At 37.8% G+C, this 27,441-nt stretch overlaps 1 protein-coding gene across 3 annotated transcripts in view; it reads right to left on the bottom strand.

Annotated features, from left to right (window-relative positions):
- Positions 1–253: 253 nt before the first annotated feature.
- Positions 254–27,441, bottom strand: part of ube2kb (ubiquitin-conjugating enzyme E2Kb (UBC1 homolog, yeast)) — a 93,822-nt gene continuing 66,634 nt past the window's right edge. For 2 of the 3 annotated variants that reach the window (XM_087987400.1, XM_087987405.1), the window contains 3 exons: positions 15,813–15,912; positions 14,098–14,226; positions 254–1,893 (listed from right to left, as the gene is read on the bottom strand). In XM_087987400.1, coding sequence (XP_087843526.1) covers positions 1,819–1,893; positions 14,098–14,226; positions 15,813–15,902 — 294 coding nt within the window. In that variant the 5' untranslated portion in view covers positions 15,903–15,912 and the 3' untranslated portion in view covers positions 254–1,818. Of the gene's footprint in view, positions 1,894–14,097; positions 14,227–15,812; positions 15,913–25,903; positions 25,987–27,441 lie in introns of all 3 variants that reach the window. The other variant, XM_043692758.2, reaches the window with a different exon arrangement.

Here is a 27,441-nt window from a genome sequence, read left to right as displayed (position 1 = left end):
GCCATTTTAATATTGGTTTCAGTTTTCCTGGCTGAAGGGAGGGCAGAGCCAAAGACCTCTGTATCTGTTCATGACCCAGAACAGTAAACCAGCATGAAATAATATATTTATGTGAAGACATGATAGGAAAACAAACTAATTTCCTTTTACAAACATTGGTTCAATGGTCCTCTTCTCACAGTACGAAATTCATGAACAAAGTGAAGGTTGTTGAGGCACTATTTTTCAAGGAAATGAGTAAAACAAATCAATACCGAATGCTTACAGGAATCTATTAATAGTCAAGCACACCATGAGAACTGCTTGGAAGACTTTGGACAAGGGCAGGGATTTGTGGGACAACACATCAGTTGCATTAATACAATTGATTTACAGAAAGCTGAGTTATAGAGGATAAATTTAAGTCACAATGCATTAGACAACTATACAGAACATGTGGGCTGAAAAGCTTTTCCCTATTCCAAATTATGAGCGCCTAAGGTCAGAATCTGGAAGTGTTTAAACCATAGTTCCATGGTTATAACGTTTTACGAGTGAACAGCATCAAAATTAAATAAAGTGCAGGCACTTTCGAAATGCATAGAGCTGTTCTATTTCTCAAATACTCAACATTCATCAGCAAAACAGCAAACCCTTCTGAAGAGACACAAATATACCTTTAAAAATTAGCAGATATGAAATTTTAGAAACCACGGTTTCTCGTATGAATATTATACGCTTCAAGATGGCACATTTTAACAGCCAATAACTGTTCATCTATTTGTCATATCAAATAAAAATAATTTCTTTCAATTCAGCAAAGATCAATACATGTTTCAAATTTTGAGATATCAACTATTATATTAAATGACCCCGACGTTAGTTGAAACTTAGGATGAAACACCATTTTAATACGAATAGAAAGCTTCGCTGTATATACAGGAAAATCCCATAATTTGAATGTTCAGAGAAATTGGACAGAGTGCAGACAATCTGATCAATAACACCTCTATTTCTACGTGAACTTTAAATTATATACAGAAAAGAAGAGCCACCACAGCCTCCAAAGTTGATTACAGAAATTGTGAATCACAAGCAGGGAGTGAATACTCAAGCGGCTGTTAAGTAATTTAAAATAGTGATCGCATTATTTAACAGCCGTAATAATTTAAGAAAACCTAGCCTGTCAAACTCTTTTTGATTGTGTCATAGCAAAACATTTCAGAGAACAATGCAGCCATGGGAGAATACTCAAGTAATCCCGTCATGATCAGGCACACTCTTCAACCTTTGATTTAATAACCATGAAAATTAACATTCATGAAAGTCTTTGCATTAACTTGTGTATTAATGTCACGATTAAAGAGTAAAGCAGCCTAAATATTATCTCTGATCAGAAGTATTACCACAAGTAATGGCTGCAGAAGCCATGACACATTCAAAAAATAGAAAACAACCATTTTCTAAGATGCAGGCCACATTACACGTCTTTATTATCAAAAACAAATTGATGCAATCAAAAGCCTTGGTCACTTTGTTAAACCATACTAAAGCAGATGTGTGTGTCATCTTCAGGGATGAATGCAACTCAAACTCAGGATCCTTACAATGGTGAGTAGGAAAAAAATTAAAATGTATTTCACGTTTCCCCTTTGTTTTAATTTACACAGATCTTTTGAGAGCTTTATTTACAGAGCATCGAATCCAGTCTCGTTTATAGCGACTATCACATATTACAGTGATGTTTAAAATGGAATCTATGCAGAACCCAGAAAGAACAAAGGGTAGAGGTGTTTGTCAATGAAAGGGCATCTGGGTACAGAAGGAATCCCAAATTCATCAGTTACTGAGAAGTCGTTCTGTTGCACACTCCACGTCCCAAGATTGTGAAGACAAGGCCACTATTACTGCATTCTGTAGAAGAAATACAAAAGTTAAAATCTGCAGCAGCCAGATTACACTTTCTAATTCTAAATTTTCTATAATTACAGAAGTAATGCATCTCCCACAAATGGTCAACTGCATGGCATTATTCCAGAGTGTACATTTGGCCAAGATCAGATGATAGCAAGTTAATACATAGTCCATAACTAAACAAAATAGCTTGTTAACATAAACAGATCAATGTAAACTCCAAGGCACCTTGAAAATATGATGCAAGGAAAATTTCAACACTAGAACAAATCAAATCTACTATAGTCGCATAATTCCACACTATCTGCCTTAGAAATTACATTGAGGATATTTCTGGATTGCACCGATGTAAAATACCACAATTGTTGTAATATGTACAATTTTTCTAACTTTAGAACCTTACTTGCTGCACAATAGCCCAAACCTTAATTATAACATAGTCAAAGATTTGAGGATTAAGTATAAATGGGACAGTCAGATTGTGTAACTCTGACAGGAGTGTTGGAACAGGAGTCAGCCACTTTGTCCCCAGTGCTTGTTTCACCACTTTGCAAAATGATCTGTGGCCAGACTCCATATATTTCCTTTATCAAAAAGGAGTGTAATCATAGTAACAAGGGGTCATTAAACCTCTTGAGCCGGTGTTCATATTGCAACACAAAATTCACATTCTTACTCAATACTGAACCTTTTATCACCTCACTTATCCATCCTCCTTTGCCTTAAAAATATTTGGAAATTACTTCAACCGACATTTCAGGAAAAGAGTTACAAATATTCTCAATCCTCAGAAAACATTTTGTCTCATTTGTTTTAAATTTTACTCGATTCCCTGTAGATTCCCTACAGTGTGGAAACAGGCCCAACCAGTCCTCAATGACCCTTCTAAGAGTAACTCACCTAGACCCATTTCGCTTTGACTAATGCAGCTAACACTAACAATTTAGCATGGCCAATTCACCTGACCTGCACATCTTTGGACTGTGGGACGAAACCGGAGCACCCGGGGGAAACCACGCAGACACGTGAAGAATGTGCAAACTCCACACAGACAGTCACCCGAGGCTGGGATCGAACCTAGGACCCTGGTGCTGTGAGGCTGCAGTGCTAAGCACTGAGCCACTGTGCTGCCCTTTTATTTGCTAAACTCCATCAGATAGAAGCCTCATCTCTTTCTAATTTTCTCTCATAAGACAACTCCCAATTCCAGTTATTAGTCTGGTAAACAGGTTCTGAACGGCTTCCAATGTATTTGTATTCTTCCTGAATATGATGACCAACACAGTACACGCTAAGATGTGGTCTCATCAGTGCCTTGCATAAGTGAAGGATAACTTTTTTGTATTCATTCCTCTCTCAACGAACAATGATATTCTATTAGTTTTCCTGATTACTTGACATACCTGCACATTAACCCTTTTGTAATTTTTTTTGCCATGACATTCACATACCACTGCATTTTTCCACAATGCCAATTGCCAGATCTTTGCCCACTCACTTAACCTATTTATATCTTTTTGTAGCTTCATGACTTCTCCAAAATGTATTTTTCTTTATACCGTTGTATGATCAGCAAATTTGGCAACTATACCTTTTGTCCTTCAGTGTCAAGAGTGTGGAACTGGAAAAGCACAGCAGGTCAGGCAGCATCCGAGGAGCAGGGGAAATCAACGTTTTGGGCACAAGCTCCTGCTCCTCGGATGCTGCCTGACCTGCTGAGCTTTTCCAGCACCACACTCTCGACTCTAATCTCCAGCATCTGCAGTCCTCACTTTCTCCTTCTGTCTCTTCATTCAAGTCATTGTACTATATTCAAGTCCTCCAACACTCCTGTCAGAGTTACACAATCTGACTGCCCTAAAAATGGCTACCATTTATACCTAATCCTCAAATCTTTGACTATGTTATAATCCCCAAGACACACAACTTATTGCATCTTCCCAAACTGAAAGAGATCAGTTTGCCTATTCTCTGCTTCCTGTTTGCCAGACAATCATCTTTCAATGCGAATATGCAACCCCATGCAATGAGCTTTTATATTGCTTAATAACCTTTGATGTGGTACTATATTAAATGCCTTCTGGAAATTAAGCACAGTACTGGCCACGATGGATTTAGTTATGACAACACTCAAGTCAAAGCAATTTCACTGACTGGCACTCCAGCCACTTTCATCAACATTCACAAGATGCACTGCAGCCACCAAACTCCACATCAGGTTCTGCCATATAATAAAACCAAAAATTAGACTCTGTATTAATGATAATAAAGCAAATAAGTGAATTCACTTCATGTGAAATAACAATTTGAACAAAACTCAAGATTATCCTGTTCTCACCTGGAAAATAAGTAGAATCTTCCACTTCCATGATGCTTCAGGATCAGAGCTAAATGGCAAACTGATTTATCACTAGTAATCCATGCAACATTAGAGACAAGTTTGCTTTCCCATGCATGACAAGGATGGAGGTTCCAATGATGAACTGACTCACCTGGCAAAGCTTCTGGTAATGTCAATAATTTTATAGATTTTTTTTTAAAAAACCAACCCCCGAGTCACATCTATATAACTGCACTGTTAGTCTATAGGATTCCCATTGGCTGCAAAAGAAAAAACCTCAAGCTTGTTTTTAGTTAATTACTTGGATTTTCATACAGCACAGCAAAAGCCAGCAGAAAGGAAGTGAAAGTTACTTTAAAGTGATTTAGATGTGGTAAAAATTAATAAGAACAAGTATAATTAAATAAATAAATGAGGATGAGAGAATGAAAAGAGAACAAAAATCTGAGTAGAATTTAACACTTATTTCTATTCAAGGTTGTACATTTCAGTGTTATGGGGTTCGCTCCTATCACTTTGTTGCTATATGGTTATCATGATGTTATAACAAGAGTGCTTGTACTATAATTCAAGAATGAATATATACGTACAACACAGTTAGCATTAATATTTGGACATTAAGCTAGATTTTGCACCTTTGGGGAAAAAAAACTAGCTCAAATCAACAAGACAAGACCAATACCACATTCTATCGATACCATAAATACTTCAGTATTTCAAGGCACTCCACCTCTCGAGGACAATTAGGGATAAACATTAAATGCTAGCTTTGCCAGTGACATTCAGCCAACAAGTTTTAAAACTCTGCAAAATTTACACGATGTATATGAAGGCAGCCCTTAACTTTCTAATTTGATAAACCCAGCAACATCATACTTTCTTGATAGGCACAACCCTGTATTCTGGCATCATCCTTGAAAAAACAACATTTTGTACTTTCTGTAATGCCTCTATATTTTTAAGAATACTGACTAGAATGGTCTAACTGGTTTAATCTAAGTTTATCATTGGTTCTCTACTACTTAAATTCTGACACTGCAGAAATAATATTTGCTTTGACTTTAATGGTCATCTTAACCTGTTCAGTATCAGACAGTTCAATATATATTTATCCTTCACTCACCCTTTCCGTAGCTGCCACTTAACTTATTACCTCCTCTGCTGATGCATCCTCACCAAGAAATTAATAAATTTCAGTTGTAGCTTGAGACTACAGTTCTGAATGGCCAACAATATTCACATTTTTTACTAGTTGCTGCACATACCTCTTTATTTTGTTCAAAGTATTTCATCTCAAAATACTTAATAATATGTGCCAAAATTATAGCTCATTTGGCTTGTTGAAACATTGGTAACGAATAAAGCCTTAATGATGTTTGAATAGTTAAAAGCTGATGAAAAATATCTTTCATGAAGAAACCCTCCAGCAGCTTTTAAAGTTTCATCCAAGCAAACAGAAACAATGAAAACTTCTTCACTAATGAATAACAATTTACACAAACAATTAGTAAACACTACTCGAGGTATACTTTGGAAATTGAAACACAGGAGAAAATGAATGTTTATTTTATATATCAATTACAGAGGAGCTTGATAGCGAGGGCACAGATGCATTAGTGTATTTTCTATTCACCATGTAGTTATTGGATTGCAGGCAGTCAATCCATATAACATTTTATAATTTACTAATTTGGAAACAGGACCAGTCTGACTCAAAATCGGAATGCAGACAGACTCTAACCTCACATCTTTAATGCACTGTTTGAGCTAAGATGTCAAGTTATCTTGGGAATGTGACTTGAAAGTAGTCTGGGAGTTACATATTAATGAACCAAAACCTGCAACCCATTCTAAAAGAAGAAAGACTTAACAGCCATCTAGGTTTGTTCAATATATCGTTTTAATTGCATAACACTGATCTTTTGCTATAAATTTTGTGACTTATGATCCTGCCCCACTAGTTACCTGATGAAGGAACAGTGCTCTGAAAGCTAGTACTTCCAAATAAACCTATTATTGTGCGATTTTTAACTTCGTCCATCCCAGTCCAACACTGGCACGTCCACATCATATTCTGTGTAAAACAGTTTAAACTTCAAGAAAAGCAGTTAGCTTTCCTGCAGCAGTTGCTAAGAGCTGTAATTTTTGAATTGATAAATCAAAGGCATTTCCTCACGCATCAATCTCTCTAAACTTCTTCTAATGGAAGCTTTCAGAAAAATATAAATGAACACCAATGGCCTGGCTAGCCAAAGAAACATCATCTCAGCATCAGAAGTGGGAAGCAGAGACCACGGAACAAGGTCCACAGGAAATCATGAAGGCAAATGGATTGTTGGTACACATTTTGAAGGAAACTGAGTATAAAAATAGGTAATTGTTTCTAAACCTATATAATGCAATGGTCAGACACCTGGAATACTGTAAACAGTTTTGGGCCTCCTATATAAGGAAAGATATACTGTCCGGAGAAGATTTACTAGACTGATACTGGTTATCGAAGGATGTCTTATCAGGGAAAGTGAATAGTTTGGGCCTGTACTCACTAGAATTTAGAAGAATGAGACAAAGGCTTATTGGAACAAACAAGATTCATCGGGGGCTTGACAAAGTAGATGCAGAGGTTGCTTGAAGGTCTCTGATCAGATCAGATCTTAGAGAAAGGGATAATTCATTTAAGAACCAGATGAGGTGGAATTTCTCCTTCAAATAATAGTGAATCTGTGAAAATTCATTACCACAGAGGTCTGTGGAGACTATGTCATCAAGTACATTCAAGACCTAGGGAGACAGAATCAGTAAATGAATCAGAGTTTTGGGGAAAAGACAAGAAAATGCAGTTGAAGATCATATCAGCCAGGATCTCAGTGAATGGCCTACTTTTGCTCCTTAATCTTATGGTCTAGCCAATTCCTTCAAGTGTCCTTGATGGCTACATCCAGAGTAGGATTAATTAAATGGGAGATGTGTAAAGGATAAAGAAGACTAAATTGCTAGCAGTTTCAACATTCACTTTCAGAAAAATGGAAAGCATCAATTTGCTAAATAACAAATGAATGTGAACCAAATACAAAATAGAATATATCTCAATAGAAGAGTTGAGTTCTGCCTTGGCAGAATTTGGACCACAGTCCCCAGAACATGGATGTTCTGGATTGATAATCTAAATAACAATACCAATGGTCATTGCCTTTTCACTGTAAGAGCCATTATGGAGAGGAGATTTCAAAGAAAAAGAGGAAGACAAGGAAGGTAATATTAATGCTGAATCACTTAAAAATTAAAGAAAGTTATCAGCAAATGAAAATACCAACACAGAAGGGGCATGGAAAGAATACCAAGACCCTCCTTCAGGTACAGTATAATAGAAGGATGTAAAATTCTACATTTTGGTAGGAGGAGAAGGTAAAAATGATATTATTATCAAGAAAACAGTGAAAGTATATTGGAAGCAAGTATAATAGCCACATACAAGAAAAAGAACTGGATGAACATACAGTTCTAATTAGGTAATTCTAGCAGAGGGTGACAGAGATCCAACACACTGAAGTGCCTCCCTCTGCTATATAATCCTATTATTCTTAGTAGGCAGTTGTTAAGAGGAACGATGGTAGCCTGTGTCTAAGTGACAGGATCCAAAATAGAGGAAAAGGTACAGATGGAGGAAGGAAATTCCAAAGAACAAGACAGAAACAGCTAAAATGTTTGCTACCAATACTGGAGCAAGAATTGTAGATGCATTGTTTGACATAGTTTGGTTAGTGTGGAGAAAGGATAGGGAAGAAAACAGACAACTATCTCTAATTTAAAGCATTACAGGACAGGTACTGTATTAACAAAAAAGGGCAACGATGGTGAATATGAAGAAAAGGATACTTGTGACAGTGCAAAAAGTATTTTTCATCCGCGGCCCTCCTCGTAAGATTTTCTGGATGGCTACGTTTTGTTTTTTTTTGAGGGGGGGCAGCTATTTAATTTAAGCTGTGTATTTGTTCTGCAAAGATCATCTTTTTTATTTATCTGAATGTTCCCTGGTCGGTTGAATTGGCAAATGAGCAATTTTAAAAATCAAAGTTTGTGGAAGGCATTGCTGCACGTTTTGAAAACAAGCTACTGACACTTATCACAAATGCTCTTTACACCATTGCTGGATTAATGCAGATGAGCTGCAACAACAGGGTGCTCACAAAGAGAGATATGGTTGACAAGCTGCTGATCGAAAATTGGTTATCACTCCACAGACCAATGGCAAAGGTCTTCTGCCTGCTGATAACTATGTGATTGGCTCCCAAGTAGGTGAACAGCTCCTGGCTGTGAACATGATAACCAGAAGCCTTCAGACTGCTAAGCAGAAGAGAGGTGGTGTCCTCATCGCTGCACCAAAAGATACCTGAAACCTGAAGAGAGCAGGCTAATTTTCCATCCCACTGCTGTAAATTGTTTCTGTCTATCTACAAGTCAGAGATTTTAAAAGTTGTGAACCTGTCAAGACAAACTAACTGGAGAATAGAGATTGAGGAGCAGTAAGTCCTGGCAAGGATCATCTCGGAACCTTGAGGACAAGGTATTCCCGCTACACAGAATATACCATTCTTTTTATATGTAAGGGGACCAGATTTTTAATACAGTGATACATGTCTAAAATGTTGTTTACCTCTATTTATAATAAATTAGAAATTTGGTCAATCTTGTTAAACTGGGTCTAAGACAGGTAAGTTGTGGAATTTTGCGTACACAGAACTGCAGAGCTCACTCTCCAGCACATCGCCCCACTCAGGCGTGACAAAGTTCACTGACTCATCCAGGTTCAGTTTTGAAACAGACGAGGATTTAAGTGTGATATCGTAAATAATACAGATAAAGGAAAATGCCATGTCCTGTGCTACATTTAAGACATGGTGCTGGAAACAGGAAAGGATTACCTGCAGAGTGCAGTGTTGACAGTCAGTGCAGTGTTGACAGTCTTCAGGAAACACTGAATTGGGGATAAACTGGCCCTGGCCCTGCCTGGCAGAAGTAAGGAGGGGGATATAATTAAGGCACAGCATTTGGGTTTACGGGAAGTAGAAGAGATACCAGATACTCCAGTTAGTGAAACATAGGAATCAGGTGACAATCAACTACTGTTAAATCAGCTTCAGCATTCGGAAGAAAAGAAACTAAAGGGAAGAAAGAACAGAGAAAATCAAGGAAAGTGGAAATGAAAAGAATGGACATGAGAAAACTAGAAGAACTGTGAAAGAGAAAGCAAAGGGAATGTGAACATAAAGTTAAGATTTTGCAGCTACAACAGTGTCAGATGCTGATGCAGGCCCTAATCGGAGTTATAAATTTCAAGTCCAACAAGAAAATGTTTCAGTTCGCACAGGGCTTTCCAAACTTTGAGAGAAAGGATATGAAGGTAGTCTTCTGTAATTTGAGACAATGGCAAGACAAATTAATTGAGTAAAGTGGAGTTGACAACGCTCAAGCAGAGTAAGTTGACAGGTAAAGCACAGGAAGTTTACACTTCAGTCAGTTTTCAAAATTAGGATCCTGCACAAAAAAAAACTACATTGGCGAGTAAGTAGTGCCCAAGGCACATAAGCAAAGGTTCTGAAATTTAAGATAACAACACAGGCAAACTTATACTGAATTCACAGCATTAAGCAATTAATTGTGACAAGCAGATACAAGCATTAAAAGCTGAAACTCTTAGTGAGACAATTCTTTGAGGAATTTAAACTCACTCCTTTCCTAATACAAACATGATGAGGATCAAAGCGTTGCAACTGCTAGACTGGCAGCAATAGACTGGCTGACAAATATGAGCTAATCCATAATCTGTACTATTTTTCCAACACCCTCAAATTCAAGAGGGAAATAAAATAGGAGTCTGAAAGGAAGGGAAGTAGCAGGCATACAAAATGGATGGCTGAGAATGCCTCAAGGTCTCCACCACATATCAGAAGCAAAAGTGCAGAGGGTGGAGATGTAAATAGGAAGCTGAAGTATTTCCATTCTAAGAAGGTGGGACAGATACATTCAGAATACTGGAAGTTGCAGGGAAATCCACGGAACTTACTTGAATTTGTAAAAAAATGTCCATTAAAAAAAAGTCCAAAAAAGAAACTCAAGGAGAAAAAAAAAGACCAATGATCAGATTACGGCTTTAACTATAACTAAGAGACTTGAGGTAAACACAGCTTGTGTAGATATGCATAGGAAGATAACTTGAGAATATAAAAGAGGTTTGTCTCAGAAAAGATAACACCTTTTCCTTCAAATGAAACTTTCAAGCCCATAACTATACTAAGGGATACAAAGGCTACTCCTTCTCTCATTTACTGGAGAGGATTTAGTTTTTTTCTCCACAGAGTTCATTGAAAGCAAACGTATGGGCTATTTGGATAGGTGGAGAGAATAACCTGGTTCTATTGTACAAAGTCCAATTAGAGTTTGATTTTTGTCTAGACTAGTGGTAGTTGAGGTGGTGAAGACATTACCTGTGGACAGAGTTGATTTATTTCTCACCAAATGATTTAGGACTGCAAGTTAAACCTTTATTAAAAGTCATAAAAAGTCTTATGGAAACCGAAGGAAACAAACAGTTGTAAGAATGGGTTCCAGGTATTTTTCCATCGTATGCAGTGATCAGAGCAATAGCTAAACAAAGTCCATCACCAGAGATCATAATAATACAGCAACAAATATTAGTGTAACTGAAACTCTATTTAAGAGTGAGGATAATTCAAAGAATGCTTTTGGCAATATCTTTGATTATTGAGGCTCAAGAAGCAGATCCAGAGTTAAATACATTAACATATCCAGCTTTCAAAGAAGATGAGGCTAAAGGAGTTTTAGAGCTATTGTATTAGAAATGGAGTTCTGGTGGAGAAGTTGGGACACCCTCACAGACCTGTAGATGAAGATAGGATGGCTGTTCACCAAGTAGTGATATCATACTTGTATCATAACAATCATACTGCTAGTACATTAAATTCCTATGGCAACACTTGGAGGAATGCAGAAAACGTAGACACTGATAAACAAAATCATTTAACATGGCCAAGACTTCATAAAGTCAGTGCAGTTCTATAAAACATGGCATACATGACAGGTGGTAGGAAAGCTTTAAAACGTAATTAAGTCAGCACCTTTGACACCATACTAGTTTTTGAAGAATTGTTCAGACTGGTATTAGTAGATTGTGTAGGATCATTAAAGGAAACAAAAGCAAGACATCAGAACATCCTTACAATTATGGATACAACAACCCAGTTCCCAGAAGCTAATCATTTAACGACAAATATAGTTAGGGTATTCATGGACATGTTACCTAACTATTTTCACACTCCATAAACTTCAAATTGAGAAACTTAGAACCCTGATGAACCTTCCACTGACTAACCTTTTCAGAGGAATTTGGGCACAAGAACAATTCAACTCAACTGGATATCATCAACAAACATTTGGGGGGCGGGGGGGAGCTTTGGAGAAATACCATCAAAACCATGATTAAGGCATTTTGTCATGAATACCCACAAAGATTGGGACAAAGTATTACATTTCTTATTATTGACCACTAGAGATTCTGCAAATCAATCTACCGGTTTTATTCCATTTGATTTTATTAGATTAGAGGTCTATGAAACTGATTAAAGAGAAGTTCTTAAAATATAGAAGGTAGGATCCTCAGCATTGGTTTACATGGCTGTTTCTGGAAAGATTCACAGGAGCACGTAGGATAGCACAAGAACATTCGAAAGTTTGACAACTGAAAATGAAAGAATGAGTAGATAAATATTCAGCAACTAGAATTTTTCAAGTGGAGGACAAAGTGTTGGTATTATTGCCTTTGCAAGGTGAACCTCAAAACAAAATTCAGTGATCTATGCAAAGCAGTTAGGAGGATTAGTAAAGCAACTTTTCATAAATACTTGATTGAGGGGAAGAAGAATCAGTAATGTCACAAACATACTGAACATTAAATCATTCATTCACTCATTAAAAAATATCATTGTAAGGACAAGGGGGATCAAGTGTGTCAGGTGGTCAGACTAGTGGAAGTTGACAGAGACAGTAAGAGTGAGGTGGAATGAGAAATAGACAGTTCTCAAAGCAAACCTCCCACAATTTGACTAATTATCTGAAATACTAGGACAATTAGGCATTGTCCTCATTTAAAAAGGATGGACAATGGAAGTATAAGATAACCCAAATGTACTATATTAGCTATGCATGATGTGGACTTGGAAGAGTCAGGACTATCAAAATAGCAAACTTGTTGGTTAAAGCCAGAAAAATAAGCTCAAGTGGAAACAGAGACAAATTGGAAATCCACTGATGGATCAATGAGATTCTGTATAGATTGATAAATAGTGTCATAAAGACAGATTTCTACTCACTTCCAGTTAGAAAACTCCACTGACAGAATTGGCAGCATTCATTTCTAAGATTGATTTATTAAAGTGCCAATAACATGAATGGCTAAAGAAATATCAGTTTTTGTTACATGAAATGGATAACATCATTGCTGAGTGATGTCATCTGAATTAAAAAAGCACTTCAGCTACATTCCACAGGCTTATGAATTAAGTTGTAGTTGAGATTCAAAATAGCATACTCTTATTTAGATGATGTTTAGGTGTATAGTAATGTACGGAGAGAACGTGAGACAAGTAGGACACTTGCTTGAACAATTACAGCTGGCTGGCTTAGTAATAAATTTAACCAAAAGTGTACTTGTGAAGGCAAGAGTTTATTACCTAGGGCAGATCGTAGGACAAGGAGAAGTGCTGCTTGACAAGTGTCAACAATGAAGTAAAGGCTCTCATAGAACATTCCATTCCTAACACTAAACAATTGAGATGTTAGGGGCAGGCTTGCCTGCCATTCTCATGTATCTTCAGTATTGCTGTGACAGAATTTTGAAGTGTCTAGCTATTAAAGGCCAATAAGTAGTGGGTTAGAATAGTGTTGTGTGCAAATGAAAGAGATATGCATCAATATTTCATTTCAGGAGTGGAGGTGAAGCGGAGCTGGAAATATTGAGAGGTAGAAGAAAGCAAAATTAATAATCTTTACAATCTGGCATTGAAATTCAGTTCACACAATCTAGATCATGAATTACTGGTTCACGTAGAGTAGCAAGCAGGGCAGAGCCACTCAACAGCAGCACGACACAATTAAGATAATTTATGGTTCCCAACATTCAACGGAAATAAAATACTCTCGATAGATGCTCAAACCCTGGAGGTGGAGGAACAAGAAGAGTGGCCATTTGAGAGCTGCAATGATAACTCATTAGTAGAAATTGAACCAGGACTCAGATGGGATTTAATACATGAACAAGATAGTTGCAGGTTTTTTTTAAATTTGGTTTTCAGTACATCCTCCTCCTAGGACAGGAATATGCAACCCATGTATTTGCTCAACAGACTTTGCACATACTGAACTGAAGTCTGTCCTTACATTTGGATGGGATGTTAAACTGACTTTGCACCATTTATTCAGATGGGTGTTCTGATCCATTGGTGTTATTCAAAGAAGCCAGGAGTTCTCTATTGGCTTGACCAATATTACTCCCCAAACCATTTGCTAAACAAAAAGATTAACTGATCTTTTATTTCATTACTGTCTGTGGGACAGCAGTGATATAATGTGGTTACAATTTTATCTGTAAGACATAGTGAATTCCATTCTAAATGCACTGTCAAGCAACTTGAAAAAACTCAATATGTTGAGGAACCATTTGTGGCAAACAAACTAAAAATTCAGAGACTACTACAATCGTGATTGTATTTCAATTTTGCATTTCTGACTTAAATGTTATGAACAAACACTTACTGCATGTGCTAAATAAAATTACTTAAAGTACTCACTTTATCAAAGCCCATAGCACACAGTTTGTCTACCTTTCTAGTGTACTCGGGGCTAGGAACAGGTGCTCCAGCATATACGTGCGCCCAGAGTCGGGCTGTCTGTTTAAACATCTCTGGATTTTGTTTGTACTGCAAACAGAATATATTGCATAAATATATTGCACATGTAGAGGCTTTAAGAAATTACATTGGTTTGTTGTGATGAATTAAATATTTTAAAAAGGAAACAAATTTCAACATGAAAAAACAAATTGATACAAATGTACTTTAAAAATGCACACAAGCAGTTTCATAAAATTGAAGATAGAGAAAGCAACATTGAGTGAGATCAGGGGTCAGACATCCATCCCTTCAGCCTCTGAAAACATGGTTGGTTTAGAGACAATGATGGGGGAAGGTAAAAAAAATAAGTTACCAAAACAAATTACATCATTTCTGTTAACTACAAAGTAATATTCAAGTCCAAAAGAAATATTGGTTAATTTCACCCAACACCTTCTCTTAATCTGAACAATAAAGAACAGATGCAACAAGCCTACTGCTGCTACATTTTTAGCTCAATCAGGGCTCCTGATTCACATAGATTAATGTTACTTCAGAATATATTTAAGGAGGAATTTCAAATTCCTGAACAATTATCTGTATGCTGCATTTATTTTCATATTCCTTTTATAAACAACCAGTGTGTTTTTTTTAAATCACTTGATGCTTACACTGACAAGCAAATTCATGACAGTTTAAATGTCATATAAACTTTTAATTTTCATTGTTTTAATGGTGAAAAAATGAAAACCTAGACTAATAAATTACTGTTACAGTAATGTCTCTTCTGCAAGGACTTCTTTAAGGCCATTTTGGTGTGGTATATTAACGCTATTTTCATTCAAATTCAATGTAAATTAAAATATCAACTATTTAAAATGAATAAGCATTAACCCAATTTCTCATAGGATGTTAATAATTTTAGCATTGCTGGAAGGCCGGCAGTGGTTATTGAAGCTTCCCATTTTGACTCATTAAAACATTTCTCATAAATACCAAAGTAAGGGGGGGGGGGGGGGGGAAACGAGAGAAGAAAAGACCGCTTTGACAAAGGGTCAGTTAGACTCGAAACGTCAGCTCTTTTCTCTCCTCACAGATGCTGCCAGACCCGCTGAGATTTTCCAGCATTTTCTCTTTTGGTTTCAGATTCCAGCATCCGCAGTAATTTACTTTTATGAAAAAGAGAAGTGCCCGTCACCTGATTAGCAAATGGGGTCCGTTATAGGAAAATACACCTGTTAAATAATGATGGACAGTTAAAGGCCAAGCTTTATTTTAATTTAAAACAGGCAGGTTGACTTGAAGGCATTGCCCTATTTTGTTAGCCTGAGACAGGCACAGCATGTACATACTGCATAAAGTGCAATGTTGTACAATTTTACGTTAGGAAAATAAAGAGCAATTTGAACAATCACACAATTCGTTCTAACTAAATTGTTTACAACAGCAATCTGTAAACGTTTTTAAACTCTGCAAGTTTTCAGATGGTCTTATGGTCACCCCCCTGAAGAATATACTTATGTGCCACATAGCAGTACTGCCAGGAAATTCACATCTGTTCTGATAAATTATCCATATTATTTGCACTTTTGAAAAATAAATATATATATTGATCATAAACCCAAGTATATATCTTTCTACATCATGCTTGCAGCTGCCCATCCTATTCTAACCTGTTGTGCCACGACTGCATCTTGTGGATCATCTGGTTCTGCTGCTGCCAGTAAGGCTTGTAATGATAATAAAACGGTCCTTAAAGTCATTGCAGCTGCCCTAAAAACAAAATTGAACAAAGTCAGTCTTCGAGCAGAGTACAAAATTCCAGAAAGTTCACATTCTACAGATAACCCTTCTTTGTACAATTCACTTCAACATAATACAAATTTCTTTTTAAGTTGTGAAAAGCAAGGAGGGCAACATTAAACAACACTGCTTCCTGGCCTTCTCTGAGTGGATGAAAATGGAGAACCAAAGCTTGAGAATAGATTATTTATCTACAGTGTTCAGAATATGGTACTCTAATGTGACCTAGAATGAGCAAGAATTAACAAGGTGTTCAGACAATAACATGATTGTTATTGAGACACTACTGGCCGAATGGAAAACCATAAGTTGGTGAAGATACTGTTTGCATAACTGATTGTAAAATCTCATACAAGGTGTAATTCATCTTTGACAATATCTGAACTTGCAGTCAACTTCAAGCAGGGGTTTCTGCTTGGAAAAAGGGGAAGCCAAAACGCTGAGTGCTGGAGATCCAAGAACAGTCACTGGACTCGAAATGTCAACTATTTAGCTCTTCACATTAAACTCAATCCAGTCCACATCGGTCATAGTTAATAGCATACGACTCTCAGCTAACACTGCATTCAATTATTTTGTTTATTCATGGGATGTGATACATCAGCATCACTGGCTGGACTAGCTTTTACTGCTCATTCCTTGTGGTCCTCTAAGGTGGTGGTGCCTTCAAGCTGCCACCTTGAACTACTGCAGTTTGTTTGCGATAGGGACTGACAAGATTTTAATCAGCAGTACTGAAGTAATGGTGATATATTTCCAAGTCAGGATAGTTAGTGACTTGCAGGTAGTGATGTTCACATATTTGTTGCTCTTGTCTTTCTAAAGATAGTTGTTGCTAGTTTAAGGTTTGGTTGAAGGATTACTTCAGTAATTGGTGATTACTTCAGTGCTTTTAAAGATGGTGTACACTACTTCGTGTTGAGGATGGAGGGATTAAATGTTTGACGATGTCTGTCAATCAACCAGGCTGCTTTGTCCTGGATGGTGTCAAGCTTCATTGTTGTTGAAGTTTATTCATCCAGGCAAGTGGAGAATATTCCATCACACTCCTGACTGTGCCTTGTAGATGGTGGATAGGCTTTGGGGAGTCAGAAGTTGATTTACTCGCTGCTGGATTCCTAGTCTCTGACCTACTTTTCTAACTACAATATTTGTATAGTTAGTCTAGTTCAGTTGATAGAGGGGAAACAGTGATGGCAATGTTAAGGGGTGAAATAGCAATTGCCTGGCACCTGTGTGGCATAAATGTTACTTGCCACTTATGAGTCTAAGCTTGGACATTGCTGCATTTCGATCTGAATCACTTCAGATCTGAGAAGTCACAAATGGTGCTGAACAATGCACAATGAGCTGACATCCCAACATCTGACCTCAGTGGAAGCAAGGCCGTTGTCATTCGTAAGTAAGTGACAACTGAAAGCAACGTTGACCACACCTTCCAACATTTACTGGTAACGGGCCAGTAATTGGCCAAATTGACCATGTCCTGCTGTGTGCATACAGGACAATTTGTTAGGAGGATGCAAGTGACATTGGAACAGCTTGGCAAGATGGCACGAGTTTTGCAGAATAATTCTTCACCACTATTGTCAGAATATGCACCTAACACTGCCTTAAAAATGCTTCATATCCTTGACTACCTTCTGAGGTAGAGGATTTCAAAATCTCACAACTCAAAATAGATTCTCATCTGTTTTGAGGAAACTCCTAGTTTTAAAACAATGCCCCCAAATTCTGTACTCACCCACAGCATAAACATCCCTGCCAAATCCATTTTATCAAGATCATTCAGGATCTTACAGACTTCAATCAAGTCACTCCTCCCACTTTTAAAATCCAGTGGAAAAAACCCAAACTGTGCCATCTTTCCTCATAAGATGACCCATTTAATCAGGATATCAATGTAGTTATTCTCTTCTGAACCATCCCAATGCATTTGCATCTTTCCTCAAATATGATAAACTGCATAGCATTTCAAATGTAGTTTCACCAATGCCTTGTATAACTGAATGAAAACAACCTTGCATTTACATTCATTTCTTCTCATTGTAAAGAATGGCATTCCACTAGCTTTCTTGATTACATGCCATGCCTATAATTCACACACTAGAGTACTTAAATTCCTGGGGTATTTTCTCTGGATCGTCAGAGAAAATACCCCAGAAATTATAGAGGTTTATAAAATCATGAGTGGCATGGATAGGGTAAATTGACATGGTCCTTTCCCTGGGGTTAGTGTGTCCAGAACTAGAGCACATAGGATTAGGGGGAAAGAGGAGAAAGATTTAAAAAGGGACCTAAGGGGTAACTTTTTCACACAGGGGATGGTGTGTGCATGGAATGAGCTGCCAGAGGGAGTGGTGGAGGCTGATGTAATTACAACATTTAAAAAGACATCTGGATGGGTACATGAATATAAAGAGTTGAGAGAGATATGGGCCAAGTGCTGGCAAATGGGACTCTATTAACTTAGGATATCTGGTTGACATGGACAAGTTGGACTGAAGGGCCTGTTTTCATGCTGTACGTCTCCATGACTTAGTTTTTAATGAGGGTTTACAGCATTGCAATAGAACAAGGAATTAACAATTCAATGAATTAAAAAAGGGTAGAGAATATTGAGCTTTTGCCTAACATTAAGATGCCCAGTGACAGAGAGACAAAGACTGAATATCCAGGAAGTTTAGAGTATGAAGTCTAAAACGCTAAAGCTAGTAAGACAATTGGCCGGAAAACTGCTGGAAGCTGAGTGTTTGGGAAAAGATATATGTTTGCTCTGAAGGTGATTAAATATCACTAAGAATAAAGCTCCAGAAAATAATTAAATCCCAGCTAAGCAAGAGTCTTTGGTGTGTGGGCAGGGATGATTTTTGATTAATGTTGGTGGATCTAAACATGGTTGTTGAGGTAAAAAGGTGGAATCTTTCATTAATATTTGTAATAAGACTGCTTCAAATGCTCTTGTACAGCATTTGTGTAGTTTTTTTTGGATAAGGAATATTCATCCCTTGTTTAAAAAGGTATTTTAGTCACATACATTCACAAGAGATTCTAATCTCCAAAGTAAATAGAAAAAAAAACCTTAGGATCTATCAAACCAGGTCCCATTCTGAGATCTGACTTCTTCAGTATTACCATCAGCTGAGAATATAACACAAGTATAGTGACCAGAATTGGACACAGTACAGTTGGTTCTGCTATAACATAGTAGTTCCATTCTTGTGCAATCCAGTGATAAAAGAAAATCGTGTAGTAGCAGCACCATTGAAACTAATGGGGCCAGAATCATGTTGGAATCAATACAAACTTTGAAAGTTCACACTTTAGAAAGTGCCCCCAATTCATCAATAGCATTATTGAAAATTTGTGTTAACAAAACATGCATTAACAAAACATGCATTCTAGTGGAACAACTTGGACTGTAAAGCTGTTGGTGAAGATTGATGAAGCTCAACATCCCAACAGCTTTACTATCTAATTGCTCAAAATGTTCTGCCACCTTCAAGGATCTATTCACATTGATCTCAAGATCCCACTGTCCCTACAGATCTTTAGAACTGTACTAATTGTTATGCCTTCTTCCTAGTCTTTCTGCCAAAATGTTAATTACCATTCTATTTGCATATTCACACTATACTTTTCCTTTTTATTTCCCCTTAATTTATTGCGCTTGGTCCACTTCTCACTCAAAGAAATCGAGATGAAAACAAATATGGATTCTCACAAACAGAAAATATAAGAAAATTATTAGAAGGATGTGGAGAAAGAAAAGGTTTATGCTGACTGGCTCCTTTATGTAGTGTTCCTTTTTAAGATTTCGTCACTATTACAGATGTTCTATCCTGCAGTTTATATACACCACAATTCTAAACCTACAAAAGTGCAAAAACTTGAAAGTAAAATGCACAAATCATTAACAAGCACTTATGAGTGTCCTGAAATTACTTATGTCTGTAAAATACTTCGTAACTAGCTTCAGTATTTCTAATTTAAAGCACCTAATTTTTTTGACAATAACATTTTTTACAAAATCACAAGAGCACTGAAATTTTTAAAATATGAATTATGCTAAAAGTGATCATCATATAAAATGTGGAATTCCAACAACCACAGATGCCTGCTTGACCTTTGATGCAAAATAATTCATATCCAAGTTGTAACATAAGTAGATGAATTAACAGCACAAATCATCGTGAATGATTATGATGTGGTCGGCATCACTGAAACAGAGTTGCAGGGGGTTCAGGACTGGCAATTAAACATTCAAGGATTTACAACTTGTCAAAAAGACAGGGAGGTGGACAGAGGGGGTGGGGATGCTTTGTTAGTTAAGAATGAAATTAAATCTATGGCACTGAATGACATAGGGTCAGATGATGTGGAGTCTGTGTAGGTGGAGTTGAGGAACCACCAAAGGCAAAAAAAACAGAACGGGAGTTATGTACATACCTCCCAGCAGCAGTCGGGACCAGGGGCGCAAGATGTACCAAGAAATAAATAGGGCATGTCAGAAAGGCAAGGTAACAGTGATCATGGGAGACTTCAACATACAAATGGACTGGCTGAAAAATGTTGCTGGTGGATCTAAAGAAAGAGAATTCATGGAATGTTTACAGGATGGCTTTTTGGAACAGCTTGTGATGGAGTTCACAAGGGAGCAGGCTATTCTGGACTGAGTGCAATGCAATGAGCCAGACTTTATAAAAGATCTTAAAGTAAGGGAACACTTTGGAGGCTGCGATCATAATATGGTAGAGTTCAGTTTACAGTTTGAAAGAGAGAAGGCAAAATCGAATGTAATGTTGTTACAGTTAAATAAAGGTAATTACAGGGGCATGAGAAAGGAACTGACGAAAGTCAACTGGAAGCAGAGCCTAGTGGGGAAGACAGTAGAGCAACAATAGCAGGAGTTTCTGGGTGTAATCGAGGACACAGTACAGAGGTTCATCCCAAAAAAAAAGAAATTTTGTGAGGGGGTTGGGGAGGGAAAGACAGAGTCAGACACACACACACACACACACACACACAAAAAGGAAGTCAGGAAATATTTCATAGAAAAAAGAGGAAGCCTATAAAGTGGCCAAGAGCACTGGGAAATCAGAAAACTGGGAAGACTAAAAAACAGAGGATAAAAAAAGAGAGAAATAAGGAAGGAGAGGATCAAATATCAAGCTAAGCTAGCCAGTAATATTAGAAATGATAGTAAAAGTTTCTTTCAATACATAAGAAACAAATGAGAGGCAAAAGTAGAAATTGGGCCGCTCCAGGAAGGCTCATTATGGGAGGTAAGGAAATAGCTGAAGAACGTAATAAATACTTTGTGTCAGTCTTCACAGTGGAAGACAGGAGTAATATCCCAACAATTAAGGAGAGTCAAGGGCCAGAGCTGAGTATGGTAGCCATTACAAAATAGAAAGTGCGAGAAAAGCTAAAAAGGTCTAAAATTTGATAAATCTCCTGGTCTGGATAGGTTACATCCTAGAGTCCTGAGGGAGGTGGCTGAAGAAATAGCGGACGCGTTGGTTGTAATCTTTCAAAAATCACTGGAGTCAGGGAAGGTCCCAGATGATTGAAAAATCACCATTGTAACCACCTTGTTCATGAAAGAATCAAGACAAAAGATGGAAAATGATAGGCCGATTAGCCTACCCTTGGTTGTAGGTAAAAATCCTAGAATCCACTGTTAAGGATGAGATTGCTAAATTCTTGGAAGTGCAGGGTCAGATTAGAACAAGTCAGCATGGATTTAGTAAGGGGAGGTCGTGCCTGACAAACCTGTTAGAATTATTTGAAGAGGTAATAAGTAGGTTAGACCAGGGAAACCCAGTGGACGTTATCTACCTAGTTTTCCAAAAGGCCTTTGATAAGGTTCCTCACGGGAGGCTGCTGAGTAAGGTGAGGGCCCATGGTGTTTGAGGAAAGCTACTGGCATGGATTGAGGATTGGCTGTCTGGCAGAAGGCAGAGAGTTGGGATAAAAGGTTGTTTTTCAGAATGGCAGCTAGTGACAAGTGGTGTCTCGCAGGATTCAGTGTTGGGGCCGCAACTGTTCACTTTATACATTAATGATCGGTATGAAGGGATTGGGAGCATTCTGGCGAAGTTCGCCGATTATAAGAAGTTAGGCGGACAGGCAGGCAGTTCTGAGGAGGTGGGGAGGCTGCAGAAAGATTTAGACAGTTTAGGAAAGTGGTCCAAGAAATGGCTAATGAAATTCAACGTGAGCAAATGCAAGGTCTTGCACTTTGGGGAAAAAAGAATACAGGCATGGACTATTTTCTAAACTGAGAGAAAATTCATAAAGCCAAAGTACAAAAGGATCTGGGAGTGCTAGCCCAGGATTCTCTAAAGGATGACTTGCAGGTTGAGTCTGTAGTTAAGAAAGCAAATGTAATATCGTCATTTATCTCAAGATGGTTGGAATGTAAAAGCAGCGATGTGCTACTCAGACTTCATAAAGCTGTAGTTAGGCCCCATTTAGAATACAGTGTTCAATTTTGGGCCCCACAACTCAGGAAGGACATACTGGCACTGCAGTGTGTCCAGCGGAGATTCACATAGGCCTACCATTCCAGGGATCAGCTAACATACGATGAACAGCTGAGCATTCTGGGATTGTATTTATTAGCGTTTAGAAGTTTGAGGGGAGATCTAATAGAAACTTACAAAATAATGATTTGGAGATGCCGGTGTTGGACTGGGGTGTACAAAGTTAAAAATCACACAACACCAGGTTATAGTCCAACAGGTTTAATTGGAAGCACACTAGCTTTCGGAGCAACGCTCCTTCATCAGGTGATTGTGGAGGGCTCGATTGTAACACAGAATTGCTATAAATCAATCGAGCCCTCCACAATCACCTGATGGAGCGTCGCTCCGAAAGCTAGTGTGCTTCCAATTAAACCTGTTGGACTACAACCAGGTGTTGTGTGATTTTTAACTTTACAAAATAATGCACGGCTAAGAAAAGGTGGACACTGGGAATTTGTTTCAGTTAGGTGAGGATACTAGGACCCATGGACACAGCCTTAGAATTAGAGGGGGTCAATTTAGAACGGAAAAGAGGAGACATTGCTTCAGCCAGAGAGTGGTGGGCCTGTGGAATTCATTGCCATGGAGTGCAATGGAGGCTGGGATGTTAAATATCTTCAAGGCAGAGATTGATAAACTCTTCATCTTGCAAGGAATTAAGGGCTATGGGGATAGTGCGGATAAGTACCGTTGAAATGCCCATCAGCCATGATTGAATGGTGGAGTGAACACAATGGGCCAAAAGGCCTTACTTCCACTCCTATGTCTTGTGGTCTTATAAATGTGAAGTTCTGGTGCAGCCAAACCAAGGTGTGGAAAGAAGTGCTGTGAAGGGTTAGTCTTACATTACATATATAGAATGCAACTGCAGTGTTGTGTCAAGAAGTTATAAAAGAAAAAGTAGCATGCTTTGTGAACCACTTGATCAATTTACAAACTCAGACAATGCAGACATGAATTCCTGGAAACGTAAAGTTTGTAATTACCCAGGAGAGGAAGGGCATTTATCTCAATAACAGAATGAAAGCAGAACTTTCTGCTGAGCCCGAGTTCCATCCAGTCCCTAGGAACTACATATTAAATAAAATTGCAACTATTGGTTTTGGATTAGTAGCTAGAGTACAAATGCAGCATAGAACAAATTCTATCCAGTTAGAAACACTAAGCCAACTACTTCTAATAGTATATAGATCAGCACAAACATCACAATAGAAGTCAAAGTCCATGGGCAGCAAAATTGGTATGCAGAATATTCTACACAATTATAATGCACTTTGTTCTACGCAGCAATGCTCACACGGCAACAGCACAGTAGAAAGTTACAATTCTATTGCAGCAATATTGCTAAAGAACTGCAATTATTGTTAATTCACAGACATTTAATTACCAAAAGGAGGCAGCAAAAACATAACAATAAGCAGCTATTTGGCATAAAGGCCTTAAAATTAGGCAGAAATTTACTTGAAAGCTCCAGGAATAAGGCATGTAGCACTCGAGAAGCTTGGATTGTTCTCCATTGAGCAGGGAAGGTTAAAGAGCAGCTTAACAGATTTGTTCAAAATTATGAAAAGTTTTGCCAAAGTGGATAGGGAGAAACTATTTTCACTAGCATGAGGGGTAATTAGAAGAAATGAATTTAAAACAAATGGTAAAAATTAAAATATAGTTGGGCACAAACAATTCCCTTCTAATACATACAGCCAGTTATTAGGATCAGAAATGTGCTAAATGAAAATAAAGATTCAATCGTAGCTTTCAAGGGCTGAAAATAAAAAGAAAGATATGGAACTAATTGAGTAAGGTCTCTCAAAAGGATCAACACAGACATAACAGGTCTGTCAGAACTATGCAGACAAATCAATGGCTATACCACATATTTTCCCTTAATATGTTTTAATGCAAATGTGCATTTGAACTTTTTACTTTGATATAGAGTCAGAGGCATACAGCATGGAAATAGACCATTCAGTCCAACTCGTCCACGTCGATCAGACATCCTAATCTGACCTGGTCCTATTTGCCAGTATTTGGCTTGTATCCCTCTAAAACCCTTCCTAATCATATATCCATTTAGACGACTTTTAACTGTTGTAATTGGACCTGCCTTTTCCTCTGGCAGCTCATTCCAAACACACATCACTCTCTGCGTGAAAAAATTGCCACTCAGGTTCTTTTTAAATCTCTCTCTTCTCACCTTAAACCTATGTCCTATCCTTTTGGACTCCCCCCACCTTGGGGAAAAGATCTTGTAAATCATGCTCCCCTGATTTTACAAACCTCTACTGCCTCTGATGCTCCAGGGGAAAAAAAAGCCCCAGCGTATTCAGCCTCTCCCTCTAACCCAAACACTCCAGTCCTAGCAACATCCATGTAAATTTTTTCTGCGCTCTTTCAAATTTAACAACATCCTTCCTATAGAAGAGTGACCAAAATTGTATGCAGTATTCTAAAATTGGCCTCACCACTGTCCTGCATAGGTGCAACATGACATGCCAGCTTGTATAATCAATGTTCTAACCAATGAAGGCAAGCATGCCAAACGCCTTCTTCACCACCCTGTCTATCTCTGACTCCAATTTCAACGAACTATGCACCTGCACCCCTAGGTCACTTTGTATGACTGGATCCTTCATACTATTCATCTGTAAACAAATCATACAAAAAGTCTGATCAAATTTAATGTAATTCATTAATGTAAGAATAAAATTACACCAAGTTCTTTCTTAATACTGCAGTTGTCTCTCTGAAAAATACAACTTATTAACATTAAGCGAATCAGATTTTCCTATTCAAACATAAATTGTTTCAGCAGAAAACAGACAAAATATTATATCCCGCAAGTATAAATACATTCTTCTGTATTTTGTGAATTTCTGTATTTGATATTTAAATAACTTTTAAAACCATAAAAGAAATATGCAATCTCTTTCTAATTTTATGTTGGCTTATGACAGTCCAGCTTGCTAACCCTCTTGGTCAAACTTCCCATTCATCACACTATCTTTGAACTTCACACTCAGCCAACATCCCACTCACTGCTTCCTTCTCCAAAATCTCAACACAAACAAGAGCTCAGGAGATGAACAATGAAAGACTGGAAAAGCAGATTTAGAACATGAGCAGCTTCAAGTTGCAGATTTTTGGAGTAAGCCGCAAGCTGGAGCTAGGGTCAGGGCAGCAAATCCGAAATGGAGCTGGTTAAGTCACATGACTATCCATCAGTCTTGGTGCAATAAAATGTCAAAACAAAATGCCCTCAGTCAATGCAAATGCCAACCCCATTAACAGCTTAAAACAGGGAAACTTAAACAGTTACTTATTGTACAGTTCCCTAAAATAGGGATCATAATGTTGCAAACGCAATTCAAGATAATTTTTTTAAAAATTAGAGATTGGAAGCAATGCAAAACTGAAAGGTACAGGGAACTCACCACTGATCTTTCAAAATATCCAAACAAATAGCTCCTGTTACTGAACTAATATTTGGATGCCAGATTTTTGTAATAAACCGAACCTGAAAGATAGAACCATTTTCATTAACATTTTAATAGATAAATGAAAATAAAAGATTCCCGTTGTGTCATGAATAATGTGAAAAATTTGCCTGAATACAAAATGAAGAATTGCAAATGCGGCAAGTTAATATCCAATTTCTGCAGTGGAAGAGATGGATTCCTCCAGTGTTTGCAAATATATTTTAAAAACTACGCCATTTTTATTAAATAGTCTATATTGCAAAGTTTTAAGGTTTTCAAGAAGTTCATCAAGTTCTTGAATCTTCAATTGTTGTTTAGAGTGGGCGAAAACTGTTACAACAGATTAGTTCAGAATGTTAAATACACAGAGTATTCTAAACACCCTCTACAATCTGTATGAGATAACATCTCAATGATTCTCAAATTAAATTGGCAAAAGTTTGAGGTAAATCAACTGGACTTTCGATTACCAAAATAGCCTATACTTTGATTGATATTTTGGACATGAATGAACTCCATTCTCTAAATTCAAAGATGATTTATCGATTTTTCCGCAAGCTCCAGAATCCTGACACTGGAACCAAATGATGTCTCGAGCCCACAGATATTCACAGCAAGATCAATGCACAATCTCTTGGCTGGCCACCTCCACATTTGCAAGATAGCAGGCTCCTTCTACTGCATGCACAGTGGGGGCAGGTCCACTGCCTTAGCAGCTGCTTTGGTGAGGAGGGTGCACTCTCAAACTCAAGCTGGGGTAACTGATTGGGATGGATGGAGGGGAAACACCCCCCCCCCCCCGACTCCCCCACCACCAAAGGATTAGACGTGGCCTTTAATTGCAGCCTTTAGCCCTGTCTTGTCAATGAGACACATTATACCTTGAAATTTTGGAGGCTTAAGTAAAGAGGCGAAATATTTTCCATGGCTCAGGATTGGTGTTAAAGTTCTATAAAACCCGCAAATTCATCCCAAATCCACACTAATGAGCAGCCTGCCTCTGTGGAGCAGCCTGATCCCAGCCCAACACCCAGTTTTCTGTTGGTGGTAATACATCAGATTGTTGTCCCAAAATGGCTCTCTCTATCATGGTGGTGGTGGAAATCCAAGAACATATTTCTATCATGGACATTCAATTTCATACCAGTCCACAGGGAATAATTTTAGAAAACAAAACATGTTTGTTTAAGGTAAGTTCCAAAGGACCATATGGCTGCTCTCTCATTATGGAGACACTCAACTAGTGGAGTGTTTAACCCAAGATCACCAAGTCTCTGGTGGGGGGCAAGAAGTGAGAAGTTAGGACCTTCATGGTAGCCGCAGCTAGTATGGGATGAACTCATGTTGCTGCCATCACTCTGCGCTGCAAGTCAGGCATCCTGAACTTACAAGTGCATTCAATTATTTTAAATCTCAAAATATAAAGCAACATTGCCCATTCAAAACACTTCTTGTCTTCAGGATCACGTTGATTTTTCTGTCAGAATAAAGCG

This window comes from Chiloscyllium plagiosum, unplaced genomic scaffold (assembly GCF_037043375.1).
Source record: "Chiloscyllium plagiosum isolate Xiang-an unplaced genomic scaffold, Cpla_swu_hap1 HiC_scaffold_1, whole genome shotgun sequence".
Lineage (NCBI taxonomy): Eukaryota > Metazoa > Chordata > Chondrichthyes > Orectolobiformes > Hemiscylliidae > Chiloscyllium > Chiloscyllium plagiosum.
This window is presented reverse-complemented; position numbering and strand designations above follow the sequence as displayed.